Genomic DNA, 15,893 nt, shown 5'->3' on the forward strand with positions numbered 1-15,893 from the left:
ATGTTTTCACTCCATTGGTAAGCTACATGCTTAATTTGCAAGCAGTTCCCTTTTGTGTACTATTGGATATGCTCTGATAAACGATTAAACGTTAGAGCAAAATTAGCCGTAGGTCTTATGATCCTGGATGACATCATCATTTTCAAATTTTGAGGTCCTAAAACGAGACTTTATTATTTTTAAGCATTTATGAAATTTGGTGTTAACAAAATCTGAAGTGGAGTCTTAAAAATTCAAGACTCAACTTCAGACTCAATTTAACACGCAACTAATTTTATTTAATTTTAAAAAAATTATTTTATATGTAAAAAATTGAGTCTGAGTGATTGAGAGCTAAATTTTATCGAGTCTTAAGGAATCTTAACATAATTATAAATTTGAAAAAAAATTAAATTTAATCTAAAAAGCTGATGTGACAATGGAATAAACTCTTTGTGTAAATCTGATCTCCATAAGTTGGAGATCGAGAGTATACCATTGATATTGATAAGATTATAATGGTTTCCATATGACATAAACTTATGAGGATAGTTTTCTAAGTATATTCTCTAACAAGCTAAGTTTAATGAATGACTCACGTTTTTCTTTTAAAAATTGTTATTTAATAATTTCATCTTCCTCCAGAAGTATCTCCCTTATATCTCTTTCATTATTTTGAGGAATAAAAGGAAGTTTCTCAAATTTTGTAATTTTATGTAAAGAAAACATGTTAATTTATTTATAAGGTTTTCCTAATCATAACTCATAATGAAAGCAATTCAGTAACTTAATATGTAAAACAAGCACACACACAGAAGAAGAAAATGGGTTGAATTTTAAGGTCTTTTGGAGGGAAAAAAAGAATTGCTTTAATATAGACCATATAGTATTATAGATAAAAGATTACTGGAAAAATAAATTTAGATCATATTATCGTTTATGTGCAGTTTTATTGTTAAATATCTTTAAGGGCATGTTCACATTTACTGAACTGAACTGATTAGAGCTGAACTGAACTGAGCTGAAATGAGTATTTTATGAGAGGAGGAAATTAGGAGCTGAGCTGAGCTGAATTGAACTGAACTAAACTGATTGGAGCCGAGCTAAACTAAACTGAACAAAACTAATTGGAGCTGAACTGGACTGAAATTAAGTAAATGTGAACAGACCCTAACTTTGTAATAAAATTTTTTAAAATTACTATATATATTAATTAATTATACATTATTACAAAGATACATTTTTTTGACCAGACAAAATTAAATAAGAAAAAATAAAGTGAAGACCTAAAACAATACTTGTATTTAAAGCTTTTTACTTTCTCCCGTTTAAAACAAACCTTTCTCTTTCTACCCTTCACAGTCGACATTAAACAATTGACGTAGCAGGTATTTCATCTTTTTCAACCATGAAACTTGAAATTGTCTGTATTAGAAAAGTGTCTTCAAATATCCTACTTCAAAAATATGCCAAATGTAATAGAAAAATAAATTAAAATAAAATAAACCAACAGAAAAAACTACTCATGCTTCATATATAATGGATTAAATATCCCAAAAAATGGTTGAATTGCTGATTGGTAATTCCATCCATAGCCAAGAGACAATTATCCCTCTTTTGGGTTGCTCATATCTTTGGGAAAAAGCGCAAATTTTTGCTCGTTTTCTTCCAAACCCAGAAAAAAGGTTCGATATTTTGCTTAATTTCTTCACTTTTCTGCAAATTTATTTGTATTTTGATCTGGGTATTTTGATTGGTATTGCTTTTTTAATAATCAAGCAAACTGCTCAATTGGGTGAACTGAATTGCTTTCATTCAGTCAGATAACACCTTAAGGTTTTAGTGAGTAATTTTTTTGATTAATAGTTGGCTCCTTGATTAAGTAGCATATACTATAATATGCTTAGATGATGTTTGCTTATAGAGCTTGTTTCTTTGATTTTTGCATTAATTTTGAGTATTTGAGATGGTCCATTAACCAGTTTCTTGTACTTGGAGTTCACAAGCTAGATTGTGTTTGACTTTTAGTCCATTGTTAATTTTTGGGTTTAGTTTATTAAATTTTTGATAATTTGTTGGTTGACTTGGTTCAATTGGGATTTTTGTAATTTGAGGGAGGTGATCATGGGTGTCTATTAGCACGAGCTCGACTTAGAAAGAGGGCAATGTGTATTGTCCATTGGAAAGGTGGATGATGATAGATGCTTGAATTACTCTAGGTTCACTTATGCTTTGCTTTATGGGGTAGTTCAAGTTAGCTTATGGTTTACAGACAATGATCAATAAGATAGCTTCACAAGTGAGATTGGTCTTGAGAAGATAAGGTAATAAATTGATAGCTTATGGAAGCTATAGGGAGACATAATTAGGTTCTTGCTTATGAAAGCTTTCGGTAAATCTTTCATCTCTCATTTATTTATGCTTTAATGGCTTAAGTTTACATTGTGCATTGAATTAATATGTTCTCTTATGTTTCACCTTTCAATTAAGGTTCCCTTTGGTCTGTGGAAAGTATTTTCTTATGAAAATGTTTCATTGCAATTTTTCTAACTTTTTAGATGAACTAGAGAAAATTTGTATTCTTAATTGATCAGCGATGACTTTTTCTTGTGGGAGTATGAAACAATATTTCAATTATTAACCTTAGGGATTACATATTTAACGACTTGAAAACATCGTGGTTCCCAATCATAAATACTTTCTCCGTTCTCTTTTAGTTGCAACGTGCCAATGTTTTGGAATTGCACCACATTATCTCATTTGACCACCTTTATTGATTTATATGTTCGGCAAATATAGTCATGTGAGATCTTGTTAGATCCATCTCGATTAAAATTTTCACAATATATTTTTATACTTTTTACTTATCTATATTTAGAGATATAGGGTTGAAATAATGCATTGGAAAACACCAAAGTTAAAACTTTGCAACTAGAAGAGAACGGAGGAAGTAATAGCGATGATAATATTAGTTATTTGAGTGTTTATCTTGATGCTACGGAGAAATGGGAGTAGAAAGCCTTTGATATTCCAGTAGGCAAACCTAAAACCACCCAAAACTTTAGGGAAGAAAATGGAATCACTTAATGTGGAAAAAATTGCACATAATAAATAGGCCGATTGATTGGACTCAATAAAAGCTTCACATGGGGTTCAGGTTGAGAAAGATGCATCACTGATTTGGCTACATAAACAATTCCAAAAAATATCTTTTGCGTGACTTGCGATTGATGTGATATTTATAGGTGTAAGAACATCCTCCTAAATTCCCATCCTTTAATAAAATTTACATGAACTATGTAAAATTGTAAATAAAATGTTTTTGAACATAATTAAAATACAAGTGACATGAATGTGAGTCTTTTATTAGGTTACTCCAAAGAATGTGATTATGAAGTTTTGTTGCGTGTGTGTTCGACATTTCAAGTTCAGTTTGTTGAATGTATCAGTTAATTAACATCCATATCCACAAGGGTAATTGCGTCCAAAGTTTAATATGTGTATGGTTTTCAGACTACATATTTTCATCGTACCTATGTTTTGATATCTCTCTATGCTGTCAAATTGTCAATTACTTATTTTGTGCTGTGAAGTAGTAAGCCAAGTGCCTTTTGGGTCAAGAGCCTTATGTGCAAAAACTCTGTATCTAGGGTAAGGTTAGAGACCCTTTTTTTTTTTTTTTTTTTAAACAATTTATTAGTGGCAGTGACTGCGTTTTTATTTTTTAACCCTTGCTTAACCCGTCCTAGGTAGTATCCTATTAGAAGCATTGCATCGTGGTATAGTATGTATGGTCCTCATATGCACACGCATTGCACACAACCTCTTCATCACTTTCTAATGCAATTGCCCTAGTTTACTTTTCCTGTTGACCTTTTCGGTTTATGACATGCTTTAGAACAATTGTTTTCTGTTTGCTTTAAATTTTCTCTTCTGAAAGCTTTCAGTGATAAATTGCTGTTCTATGTAGATCAATAATTTCAAATATACTTTCAGTGATAAATTGCTGCTCTATGTTGATCAATAATTTCAAATATACTGCATGTGAGACTAATATATTTTCTGTCATAGCAGGCATGCAAGTTCTGTTCAGATAGTTAGTGATACTGCCCCACAATGATTGTTTCTGCTCTTCTGACGTCTGTTGGAATAAACTCTGCCCTCTGTATATTATTCTTTGCACTGTACTCTATCTTAAGAAAACAACCAGGGTATCTTTATGTATATGTGCCACGCTTATTGGCTGCAAAAGGGATTGAAAGGAATCGTCTTATCCGCCTGAAGCGGCTGTTACCTTCTCCTGGTTGGGTAAAAATAGCATGGAAACTTACTGAAGAAGAATTATTGTCAACTACAGGCTTGGATGCAGTAGTTTTTATAAGGATCATTATCCTCTGGTAAATAATATATATTGCTGATGAAATTTTGGAACTTCAACTATTCAGACACATGTTTGATGCCTAAATTAAAATTTTCTGAATTATTGCCTTCATTGACGGAGAGGGTGTCACTCAGAGTCTGTGACAATAAGAGTCAAAAAACGAAATACTTTGTCACCTTTTACTTCAAATTTTTATTGTAAAAAGGTACATTAATATGGCAATTTACCAGCCAAAATTAATGGTAGAAACAAAAAGGGAACCGGTGACTTTGAAATCTGTGATTACCTTTTTATCAGTACTTTTTGTTGGTTTCACTGCAAGGTCCTCCATAATTAGCTGTGGGACTTAAATTTTTGAAAGGGGCGTTGGTTTATGTGGCATCATAGTGTGCATCAATCAGCAATGCATCTCAAAATGGGACCTTAAAGAAACAGTCTAGTAATAGAATTTCTAATACACATATTATTCTGGCTTCTCTCTTCATAGTTGATTTACTAAGTGTCTCATACAATTTTCTAAAATGAGGTGCTATTAGACCCCTCTTCCCTGTTTCTTCATTGAGAATGTATGTTATTCTTACTGTAATTCTGGTCAAGTTTATGTTGCAATGGTCTGTTTACTGTGAGGGTTTATTTGAGATCAAGATTCCCTTCTTACAATTTTTAATTTTCCTTACTGCATTTGTGCGCAGTTTGAAAATATTTACTTTTGCGGGGATTATAGGCCTCTTTATTCTTCTTCCAATCAATTGTTCTGGGACGCAGCTTGCAGCATTCGATATTACTGTCATCTCCAATGAAACCTTGGATTTATTTACTATTTCCAATGTTAACAATGGGTCTAAATGGTAAATGTATTAGCACATTCTATGGCTCTTCTTCATTTTCTGAGAAAAATGCTCATTTAACACTCTTATTCTCAGTTACCTCAAATGAGTAGAGCTATTTACTTATGGAATGTGTTTTTGTGGCAGGTTGTGGGCCCACTGTTCTGCTGTATACTTGATTACTGGCTTTGTCTGTTATCTACTTTATCAAGTAAGATTTCTTTTCTTTTTTTTTATTAGTCATTGTCACTAAATTTTCTTAGAAAATTATAATTAAAATTCCATGCCCAAGTACCAGAAAGTCCCTTGTGAATTTTGGTACATCTTGAACTCCCAAGCCAGTCACAGCTATATACAAATTAAAAGTTTTGCTGTTTGTGTCCACAATGCATCTCATGTTAGTTTGAGAACACTGACAATCTACCATCAATGCAAATTTCAGCAGAATAATTAGAAAAATATTTTTCTTGCTGTTAATGGCTTCTGAGCCAAGGACTAATTATTTCTAGTGTCATATTGCATCAAGATTTTAAGGCTTTCAGCATTAGGCTTGTCAAGTTGTCTGTTAAAGTGAAAGGCTTTGTGCAGCGTTAGCACCAATATGCAATCATCTTTCGATCTATCAGTGGCAACAAATTTTCTAGAACTTACCTACTAACAATTGTCTGCACTTACTCTCATTGGGTTCTATGATAAGGAAACTTGCATTGTCGCATGCTTAAGAGTATGCTTAAGAGTTAAGAGTATGAAAGTTTTTTGTTGACTTTAGAGGTTGACTTGAATTTTTGCTGTCTTCTCTAATTACTCTTTTTTACCCAAAGAATTTGCTAGTAGCGGTCAACACTTATCTGAATTTATATCTTTTCTTTTGGACTGATCATGCTTTGGCATGTTAAGCCTAGATATTGATTGGTGATACCATAGGTAGTAATGTGAGTGTCTTTGCTAGATTATGTGCTGATTGAATCTCAAATACCTATGCTTCTGCAGGAATATGATTACATTTGTTCAAAAAGGAATGCATACTTTTATGCATCCAAACCTCTGCCACATCAATTTACAATCTTAGTACGTGGGATTCCTGTAACTCCTGGGAGCAGCGTGAGTGAGAGTGTTAACAATTTCTTTAAGGATTATCATCCCACTACTTATTTGTCTCACGTGGTGATTCATCGGACAAATAAACTCTTCTATCTCATCGTAAGTTCTATTGCTTAATTCGAATATTTATTCTTGTTTATTGTTGTCTGTATGCATTCTGAGCCTAAGTCTGTCCAAGTTCTTCTTCTTCTTAAGAAATATGATGTCTACTTGATCACAAAGCAATGTTCATTCACCAGATGAGAATTTTTCTGTAGTTTTTCTCAATCTTCTTTTAGATAATAGGCAATGATGGTTTACCTATTATTGGAGCATGCAAGTAATTAAAATTTTGAAGCCCAGTATAGTATGTAGCAAGCCATAATTCTGTTCTACTTAAAAGAAATGCTACTAGTATTGTCAACCTATCAATCCCTTGTCCATTCAGAGATGCTAAACATCACAGGTCTTAGTGATAGAACTACTATGAATCAAACTTGGAGTGAAGTGTAGGTTTCATTTTTGTTTATTTTATGGTTGTCATCCACGGTTGACTTGGTTGTAATAAACGGGGCATATGTAAATTTGTTTGTTCTTTATGCTGTTGATAAATGAATTCATCTTATTCTTTATAGCAAATGGGATATTTCTTATCTTTTACTTTGTTAATTTTAGATCATTAGCAAGAAAATTATGAGGGTTAGACACACGTTTATGTTGCCACAACACTTTAAAAGTGTCGAACTCAGTAGAAGTATCTGAGATGGACACTGAATAGTTTTTAATGCTTTCACATTATAACTTGAGGACTAAACCAAAAATTACTCAAATCCATTGAGGTGTTGAGTACATGTAAGACACAGGTATTGCAAGGGTTTTGGAGAATCGGATAAATTGAGGCATGGATCTGGTAGTTTCTGAATACAAGTGTGCTTTGAATTTTTTTTATTTTATTTTTTTTTATATATATATTTTTACTGTTATTGTCATTTTTTTTTTATAATTTATTTGAGCTTGACCTTGTTATGCTTGGGAAATTGTTATGTTACTTTTAAATAGGCATTGAATTCCTGGTTTGTCGCATGTAGGATATCTTTTGAATGAATTTTCTACATTTCTACGTGTATGTTAGGAGTTTAGTAGATCTTGTATTTTTCTTTTGTTATGCTTGGTTAACTAATAAGTTGTTTTGCTGGGAGTGTAGGAGATTGAATTGCTTTTATTTTATTCCACAAGTAGCTTGCAGTTTAAGCCTTTTTTCCCTACTGATTTTGGAATACAATGAAATTGAAAATCATCTGATGAGGTTCTCCTTTTCCATATTTCACTCTTACATTTGCGAACTGATACAATGAATATCATTTGAGCTGTACTGATATTACATTTACATGTGCTTGTCCGTTTCTTATTAAGGCAATTGATCTTTTAAGCTTTATATAATGAGTCTATTCTGTATTCTAGTTTTAATCTTTGCCTGTATTTCTTCTTAGAATCTTGTGAAGAAAATGTATAGAAGACTAACACATATACAATCAGAATCTGCCAAAGAATATTCCAGGCATAATGGTTCTTTTGGATTACACAAATCTGATCTTGAGCAGAAGCTGGGGGATCTAGAAGAAAACCTGAGAGCAGAGCAGTCGGATGATTCTTTATCTGGGCAAGTATGTCGTGAATAGTTTACTTAGTTGTCGAACTGCTGAAATTATGTGTCATTTTGTATATGATTTAATATTAGTTCCACCTCATATTGTTCAATTTCTAAACGATAACCTGAAAAGAAAATTCCTTGGCATCTCCACACAAGTTAATATTGACAATCTTCTCTTGTGCTGTGTAATACACTAGCCTAGGGGAAGGGCTCTTTTGTTATTGCATTATTATTTGGTCAAGTAGGTCTTCCATATTATCTAAAATCTACATCTCTCAGCTGTTGTCTCCCAATATTAAGTCTACTTTATAGTTGTAGCTGTCTGTAGTTGCTGACATATTTGTTTTCTACTTTTGACTATTGTGAAGGAAGTACGTTCTGCTTTTGTATTCTTCAGATCTAGATTTGGTGCTGCAATTGCTTCACGTTTACAGCAATCTGAAAAACCTACAGAATGGGTTACGGAGCAAGCTCCTGAGCCAAATGATGTGTATTGGCCATTTTTCCAATCAACATTCTTGCATAGATGGATGTCTAGAGTGGTGATAATAATCACAAGCATACTTCTTACTGTTCTGTTTCTCATACCAGTTGTGCTTGTCCAAAGTCTTGCTAATCTGTCCCAACTGGAGGTCTGGTTTCCCTTCCTGAAAGACTTTTTGACTGCGTAAGTGATTATGCCCATCTTGTGAGTTTCTGTGCTTTTTACTGAGTTTATCATGAATACTTCTGAGTTCCATCTGCCTGTCATAAACCACACACACACACACACACACACACACACACACACACACAAAAAAAAAAAAAAAAAAAAAAAACCCTCCTAGAATGGGTGTTTTTTCATTTAATCATCAAAATTATTGGGCCTTAAACATGCTCAATCTGCAATAAAATTCTCCTGAAATGTGTCTTGTTGGTCAGTGAAGATGTGAGTGATGAACACCTGATACTCCATTATGAGAATGCTAGCTGTTCCTTTCTAGCTCTGTTTCTTAACCTTTTCCCCAATATCCCTGTACTTTTCCCTTTTTATTTCTATATTCCGCTGGTATAAATCAGTAAAGACATATAGCAGGTTTGCAGGTCAGCCACTTCAGCCAGTAGGAAAAATTTAGTATATGGGTGACTGCTTTGTCACTTTTTGACTATGTGGCAGTTAGTCTTGTTGTCCTTCTTAGTTTATCATGCTTTCCAGAAACAGCCTTTTCAGAAGCTATAGAGTGCTGTATCAATTCATCAGGAGTCCTAGCTTTTCACTATAAAATTAATCTTGGTTCCATTCACATTATTTTTGGTCTTACTTGTAGCAACACCATGAAACTTTTTAGAATGATCTTGTGCGTATTCAGAAGTTGTATTCTAGTGTTTTTGCATGTCTGAATACTATGAAACATGATTAAATAATTACTGGGCTGATGTTTATTCCTTAATATCTCATATTGCATGTCTAATATTTTATCTAAATTACTTTTTTTTTTTTTAATCATATCCAAATTACTAATATGTGCAAATTATTTTGTAGTTTGTATTATATCATTTTTTTTTTTTTTTGAAGCCATGTATTATATCATTTAATAAGCCTTGTCTGCTCTTGCAGAAAAATGATCCGTCAAATAGTTACAGGCTATCTTCCAAACCTTATTCTCCAGCTATTTGTAAAACTGGTGCCTCCTGTCATGGAGTTCCTTTCATCAATTCAAGGACATATATCTTACAGTGAGATACAAAGAAGTGCATGTGACAAGTTCCTTTGGTTTATTGTATGGAACATCTTTTTTGCTAATGTGCTATCTGGATCATTTTTCAACCTATTTGCTGTTCTCCTTGATCTCAAAAACATTCCTTCACGTTTAGCAGTTTCTGTCCCAGCACAGGTAAGAGCTTTGACATTTATTTGTGAATATTCTGGCTGTTTTTTAAATGTTATATTTCTGGCTATTCAATTGTGGTCCTTTAAATCTGTAGTTTCTTATAAATGTTCTTTGCCCTATTCACTAATTATTGTGATAACAATAGTCACAACAGTATTCCATCTATTTTAATCTTATCTTCCTACTTGGAATTGCATCATTTGGACTTTTACACTATTCATTGATTCACTCACTCCCCACATAAAAAAAAAAATATAATAATAGTCATGTGGTTCAAAAGTATCAAAATTTGATTGTTATACAAATAATTAATTATTTGATGGTATAATTGTGCATTGACAAGCATGAAGTTTCAAATGGTGGAACTAACGAACGAAGCGTCTAGATCTTGAGTTACGCACGTTACACGGGTTTCCGAAATGGTGTTGTTTCTTGTTTAATGTGATAAAAGATAACTTTTGGTAATTCAAAACCTCCTTACATAAAACCTTTTTCTAAGAGTCACCCTTTAAATTTAAATGTAGGGCCTGTTCACATTTACTAAAACTAAGCTAAATTGAACTGAAGTGATTGGAGCTGAACTGAACTGAACTGATTGGAGCTGAATTGAACTGAACTGATTGGAGCTGAACTAATAGAGCTGAAATATATATTTTATGAGAGAAGGAAATTAGGAGCTGAACTAATTAGAGCTGAGCTGAACTGAACTGAACTGAAATCAAGCTGAAGTGAACAGGCTTGTTCTCCCTCTCGAAGTTAGACTCACTTTACATGTCTTTTTGTCAACATAATCACATGAATATAATTTGTTTGATTAATTCACATATTTTATTTTATATATCTAAACCCTTACTTATTGTACATGAATTAAAGGGAAATGGCTCCACTCACTTTCAATACTTCCAAATTTATATTATTTACATCCTTTCATTTGGCCATCTTTGTTGATTTATAAGTTAAGCAAAATATAGTCATGTGGTATCTTGTTAGATTCATCTCAGTTTATACTTTTACATTATCAAACTTTTATACTTTCAACATATCTATAATTTAAGATGGATGGATAACAGAGGAAGCATAGTGTATAATTGTATATATATAAACTTCCTATCATCCTATGGAAAAGTTTCCTTGTACATATATAAATTGAATGAAACTTTTAGATTGATATGCACATAAGTTGGATCAAAACATAGTTTATTTTTTAAAGCTTATAGATTTTTTTATATTTCTCATGCTTTTCTAATGGTATGTGGAATATAATTTTTGAATTGTGTGTATAAAGTTGTATTCAATATGCTTCCTCTATTTCTAAATGCTTGACTCACTTATAGACACTTTTTTCTTGAAAAGTTTGTAAAAAGCCAGTGGCGGCCAGTGGGTGTAAGAAAAAGATGGATATAAAAGTGATTGTAAAGGTGAATAGTATGTGGGATAAGAGGGGTAAGATAGCAAAAGGAGTTTGCCAAAAACGGAATAAAGTGAAAGTGAGTCAAGCTTTCTTAAACACCTCAAAACAAAAGGTGAGTTGAATTATTAGGATAGGGGAAGTGGTAGCTGTTTGTAATGTTTATTGAAAATCAAACTCTACGTGATTCTTTATCCAAGTCTTTTTATGAACGTCAAACTCATTTTTGCTTTATTCTCTTTTGTAAATTATATTTTATGACCTGGAATGCTTATGTGTTGTTCTCCATGCTCTTTCTGGAGAGCAGTGGCAGGATCTAGGATTTTGTTTAATGTGTAATATACTTATATACAACGTACAGGTAATAGTTATATGAGACAATTCGACTTTTGATTCCTGGTCCTAGAATATGGGTTTTAACCTGGTGGAATGTTGATTGATGTAAGAGTTTTTAACAAATTGCAAACTTATGCACAATGATAAAGTAATTCATCTTAAGTTTGAGGATATTCATTTTATGCCAGAAACCCCAAAGAAATTAGGAATAAAACACAACTCTAGCACATATACAGCCCTGTATTATTAGCTTAAAATCATGAATGAAACATGAACAACCAATTCATTGCCAGAAATAACCAAGTGGCATGGCCAGACCCTAAGCACGTAGACACCTAGTAGCTCTAGAAGGACATTCATGCAGATGCCCTACACAGCTGTAATGAGCTGCATGCCTGCCCTTGTGTATCTTTGCAAACCCGACCAATTTCAGTCATATAGTTATCATGCCCATACCAAAGTGTGTGGCTGCCATTACCAATGACTTCAACTTCTGATGTAGATCCTCGACAGCTAATTCTTTCTAATGTTCCAAACTTGCAGCTGATTCATCTCTAGTGTACTGTGTACTGACAAACCTTTTTGGTGGTGTTCGCGCGGGGGGGGGGGGGGGGGGATTTTTTATACATCAAATTCATTTCTGCTCCTCTGTTGATATAACTTGCCATTCAGCATGTTAGCTTCTATGTGAGGGAGCTTTTGAGGCTCTTTTTTCTTGTAATGAGCTATTAAATGTTGAAATTAGCAGATAAGCAGAATTCCCTGAAGGTATCATTTTACAACTATTTACATTTTTGTTGGTATTTTCTGTAGGCATCTTTCTTTATTGCTTATGTTGTCACTTCGGGATGGACAAGCACAACAGCTGATCTCTTTCGAATCATTCAACTCATCCAAAGCTTATTTCGAAAGTGTTGCTGCTGTAACAGAACATCTTCAAATGAATTTGATCTTCCGTATATATATTATCACAGAGAGATCCCAAAGATTCTATTTTTTGGACTTTTGGGTATCACATACTTTTTTCTGGCTCCGCTCATTTTGCCTTTCTTGTTGGTCTACTTCCTCCTTGCATATGTAATTTTCAAAAATCAGGTAACCTCAGTGTCTGTCTTTCTTAATTACCTTAATTCCCTAGCATATTACATATCCTGAAAATCACAATTCTGTGTTAGATTTATGCTATGGAAAATTGTCCTTTCTGTATTATTTTTACTTGCATGATATTGAAGCTGATGATTGTGTTGCTGTTGCCAAAGTTGAGTGTTTGACTATTTTCAATATATATTGCAACTCTTTCTTAAAATAGGATAAGATGAACTACCACACAACATAATCACTGCAGGTCCCCAAAATGGAAAATGAGACAAGATCATAGCATTGTTTGACAATAGTTTGTATATGAGGAACTCAAGATTGATAATTATCTTCATATAAATCACTTTCTCTAATGCTTGAACACCAAGATGGCATGAAACCTGGCCGCAATGAGTAAAACCCCTGATTGAATGCGGAATCCCATCCTATCTATTTCTTGAAATCCAATTGGCACAGGGTGAAGGCTGTATTTGTGAATAAATCAAAATATTAGACATCTGATATGGTTATGTGTTCCTATGATCCTATCAACTAAGACAAGCTATTAAATTTGTGTTCCTATCTATTAAGACAATCTATTAGAAATTAATTTTCTGTTGCCCACATTCTTTGGTGTTTGTCACAATTGTGAAGCTTCAACTAATGCTATATTGCTCTGTCCTTTTATCTTGCAGTTTATACATGTATATGCTCCAAAGTTTGAAACTGCTGGAAGATTTTGGCCTACCGTTCATAACTGCATGATCTTTTCACTGGTACTGATGCATGCTATTGCTCTGGGCATCTTTACAGTGAAGAAACTTTCATCCGCGTCATCACTAATTTTCCCTCTTCCTGTACTTACACTTCTGTTTAATGAGTATTGCCGGAAACGCTTCCTACCAAATTTTTCCATATACTCTGCTGAGGTATGCTCTTCCCTGCAATGTTTTCTGTGGTCCTTAAAATATTTCTATGTCAATATTCTTGTGATTTTCATTGTAATGGATCTTAGTATCCCACGCTAAGTAGAAGTATGTGTTTCTATCGTGAGAATTGATGTGCTCCTTTGCTAGTGAATATTATGAGCTAGATCATCCTCACATATCTAAATGAGAAAATAGACTGCTCTCTCTCGCAATTTATGTCTTTTTTTGTCACATAGTAATTCCACGACCTTTACTTACAAAACCACTTTTGGGCTATACTAGTTCCAATAAGATTAGTCATACCCTCAAGTTCTAAAAGATTACCTATAATTTAGAAGTTCCAATAAGTTTTGTCATGCTCTCAAGTCTCGAACAATATATATCTAAATAAGTTATGTAAGTCTAAGAAGTTGAAGAGAAACACCCTAAGCTGCATCTGTATGTGCTTACATATATTTAAGTAATTAATGACACTAAGGGCCTGTTCTCGTACGTTGAAATTCAATTCAGTTCAGTTCAGCTCAGCTCACCTCAGTTCAGTTCAGTTCAGCTGAGTTCAGTAAATGAGAACAGGCCCTAAGCACGCATGCAAATGAACCTACAAAATTTCTGCATTCATAACTATTTCTTTTGAAGCATGCATTTAAATAATATATCATATTTATATTTGCTTAAATGCTTGCGTGATGCTCTTCAACATCCCTCGAGCTTATTTTCCAATGGATACAAGGGCCTTGCTTATTTTCCAATCATACTATTGTTGGTTGACGGTCTCTTTCTTGAGAAAAATTCATGTAGACCTTATTCACAGTTGTTTTATCTTATTTATAAATCACAAGATTAGTGACCTTATTGTAGCTTTCTTTTTCACCAATTTTATGGCATGTGGTATATAGTTATATACTCCCAATGTGGGACGGACAATCTTTTGGTTTTTGTTTTTGGGAGTTGGTTGTGGCATTAAAGCTAGAATGTGTAAATGATCGTGGATGATGTTTTGTGTGTCCTTGATCTAGACATTATGGTCAATAACCCTTTCACTATAATTATATATATGCCCTTGTTTCATTTCTTCCCTCTTGATAATTGATACCATGCTTCATCCTATATATATTCTTTCAGACCTTGATAAAGAAGGACAGAGAAGATTTATGTGATCCACAAATGCCGCAATTCTTTACTGAGCTGATCACTGCCTATATGGACCCTGCATTATCTCCTTTGCAGTGCTCAAATTCTGATTGTCATAGAGTTCCTAGTTACTCTGATATCTCCAATGATCATATAACTCCCCTCCTCTCTCTTGATTAAGTACAAAGTATGATTGTGTATCCGGCTTGCAAATTGTGTATTATTCATTCTTATCAACGATCTCACGACAACAAATGGGTTTTCCTCCCAATCTTGGCCTTCTCCAGCAGAAAGGAGATGCTCCATTCTTGTATATGTATAAATATACTATTGACTTTCTGCTTGTGTATAATATTTGCCCATGAAGCCAAGCTTGTGTGTGGAGGCAATGCTGCGTGCCTGCGTGAGCCGCTGAAACTTTGCTATTGTATTCATTGTACAATTTTTTAGGATATGTTAGCTGATGAGGATATAGAGAAAAACAAAACAAGAGCGAGGGGAGCTCTCTGGTCACAGGGTGAGGTAGGTTGTATACTTGTGTCGACAGAGAGCGTTGTTGTACTTTACTCATTTTTCAAATATAGGTAAAGTCGATCATATTGTTCATTAATTTGCTGCAAATTAAACAAACCATGTATTCTTGTTGTATAGAAAAAAATGATCCATTTGGTTATGTAATTATGGTTATGATGTACTTAAGTTTTGTTTACTTGTCCTATTAAATTTTTGGTCAAATGGAGCAAATAAAATGAGAACGCGAGAATATCTTTTGTGACTAATATTAAAAATGTGCTCGTATTTGTGACCGTATTTAACTTAGGGTATGTTATATTCATCTGATTTTTACTTATCTGAAATTACTTGAGTTTTATTTTATTTGTAATTTGAACTTAGATAACCCTTATTAAAATTTATTTTTATCTTAAAATTATATGGAGTAGTTTTTTTCTAGCTATTTGGGCATATCTGAATTGCATATCTGAATTTAAAAAGTGATCTGAGACTTTTCTTTCTTAGCCTGATTCCTCTTTAACTAAAAATCATCAGATAGATTTTATGTCAGATTCTGTTACCTTTTGCTTGGCAGGTGAAAGTGAATCAGGTTTAGTAAATTGTTGCTCCTTTTCTATTTTCTTTATTTACTGGAAAGTGGAAATAAAAGGCACTAAATAGCATTTACTTTGAGCTCTGAAAAGAGAACCACCACCAGTTCTCCTGGCAAA

General features: G+C 33.3%; 1 protein-coding gene across 1 annotated transcript; it reads left to right on the forward strand.

The window, feature by feature from the left end:
- Positions 1 to 1,355: 1,355 nt before the first annotated feature.
- On the forward strand, positions 1,356 to 15,361 carry LOC145601311 (hyperosmolality-gated Ca2+ permeable channel 2.4-like). The gene is made up of 11 exons (XM_081657310.1): positions 1,356 to 1,664; positions 4,054 to 4,376; positions 5,053 to 5,208; positions 5,335 to 5,398; positions 6,178 to 6,387; positions 7,758 to 7,931; positions 8,287 to 8,585; positions 9,516 to 9,792; positions 12,347 to 12,628; positions 13,306 to 13,539; positions 14,662 to 15,361. Exons 2-11 carry the CDS (start codon positions 4,096 to 4,098, stop codon positions 14,848 to 14,850), a joined length of 2,166 nt encoding a protein of 721 aa, XP_081513436.1. The 5' UTR covers positions 1,356 to 1,664; positions 4,054 to 4,095; the 3' UTR covers positions 14,851 to 15,361.
- The last annotated feature ends 532 nt before the right edge of the window (positions 15,362 to 15,893 follow it).

This window comes from Chenopodium album, chromosome 21 (assembly GCF_948465745.1).
Source record: "Chenopodium album chromosome 21, dcCheAlbu1.1, whole genome shotgun sequence".
NCBI classification, from domain to species: Eukaryota; Viridiplantae; Streptophyta; class Magnoliopsida; order Caryophyllales; family Amaranthaceae; genus Chenopodium; species Chenopodium album.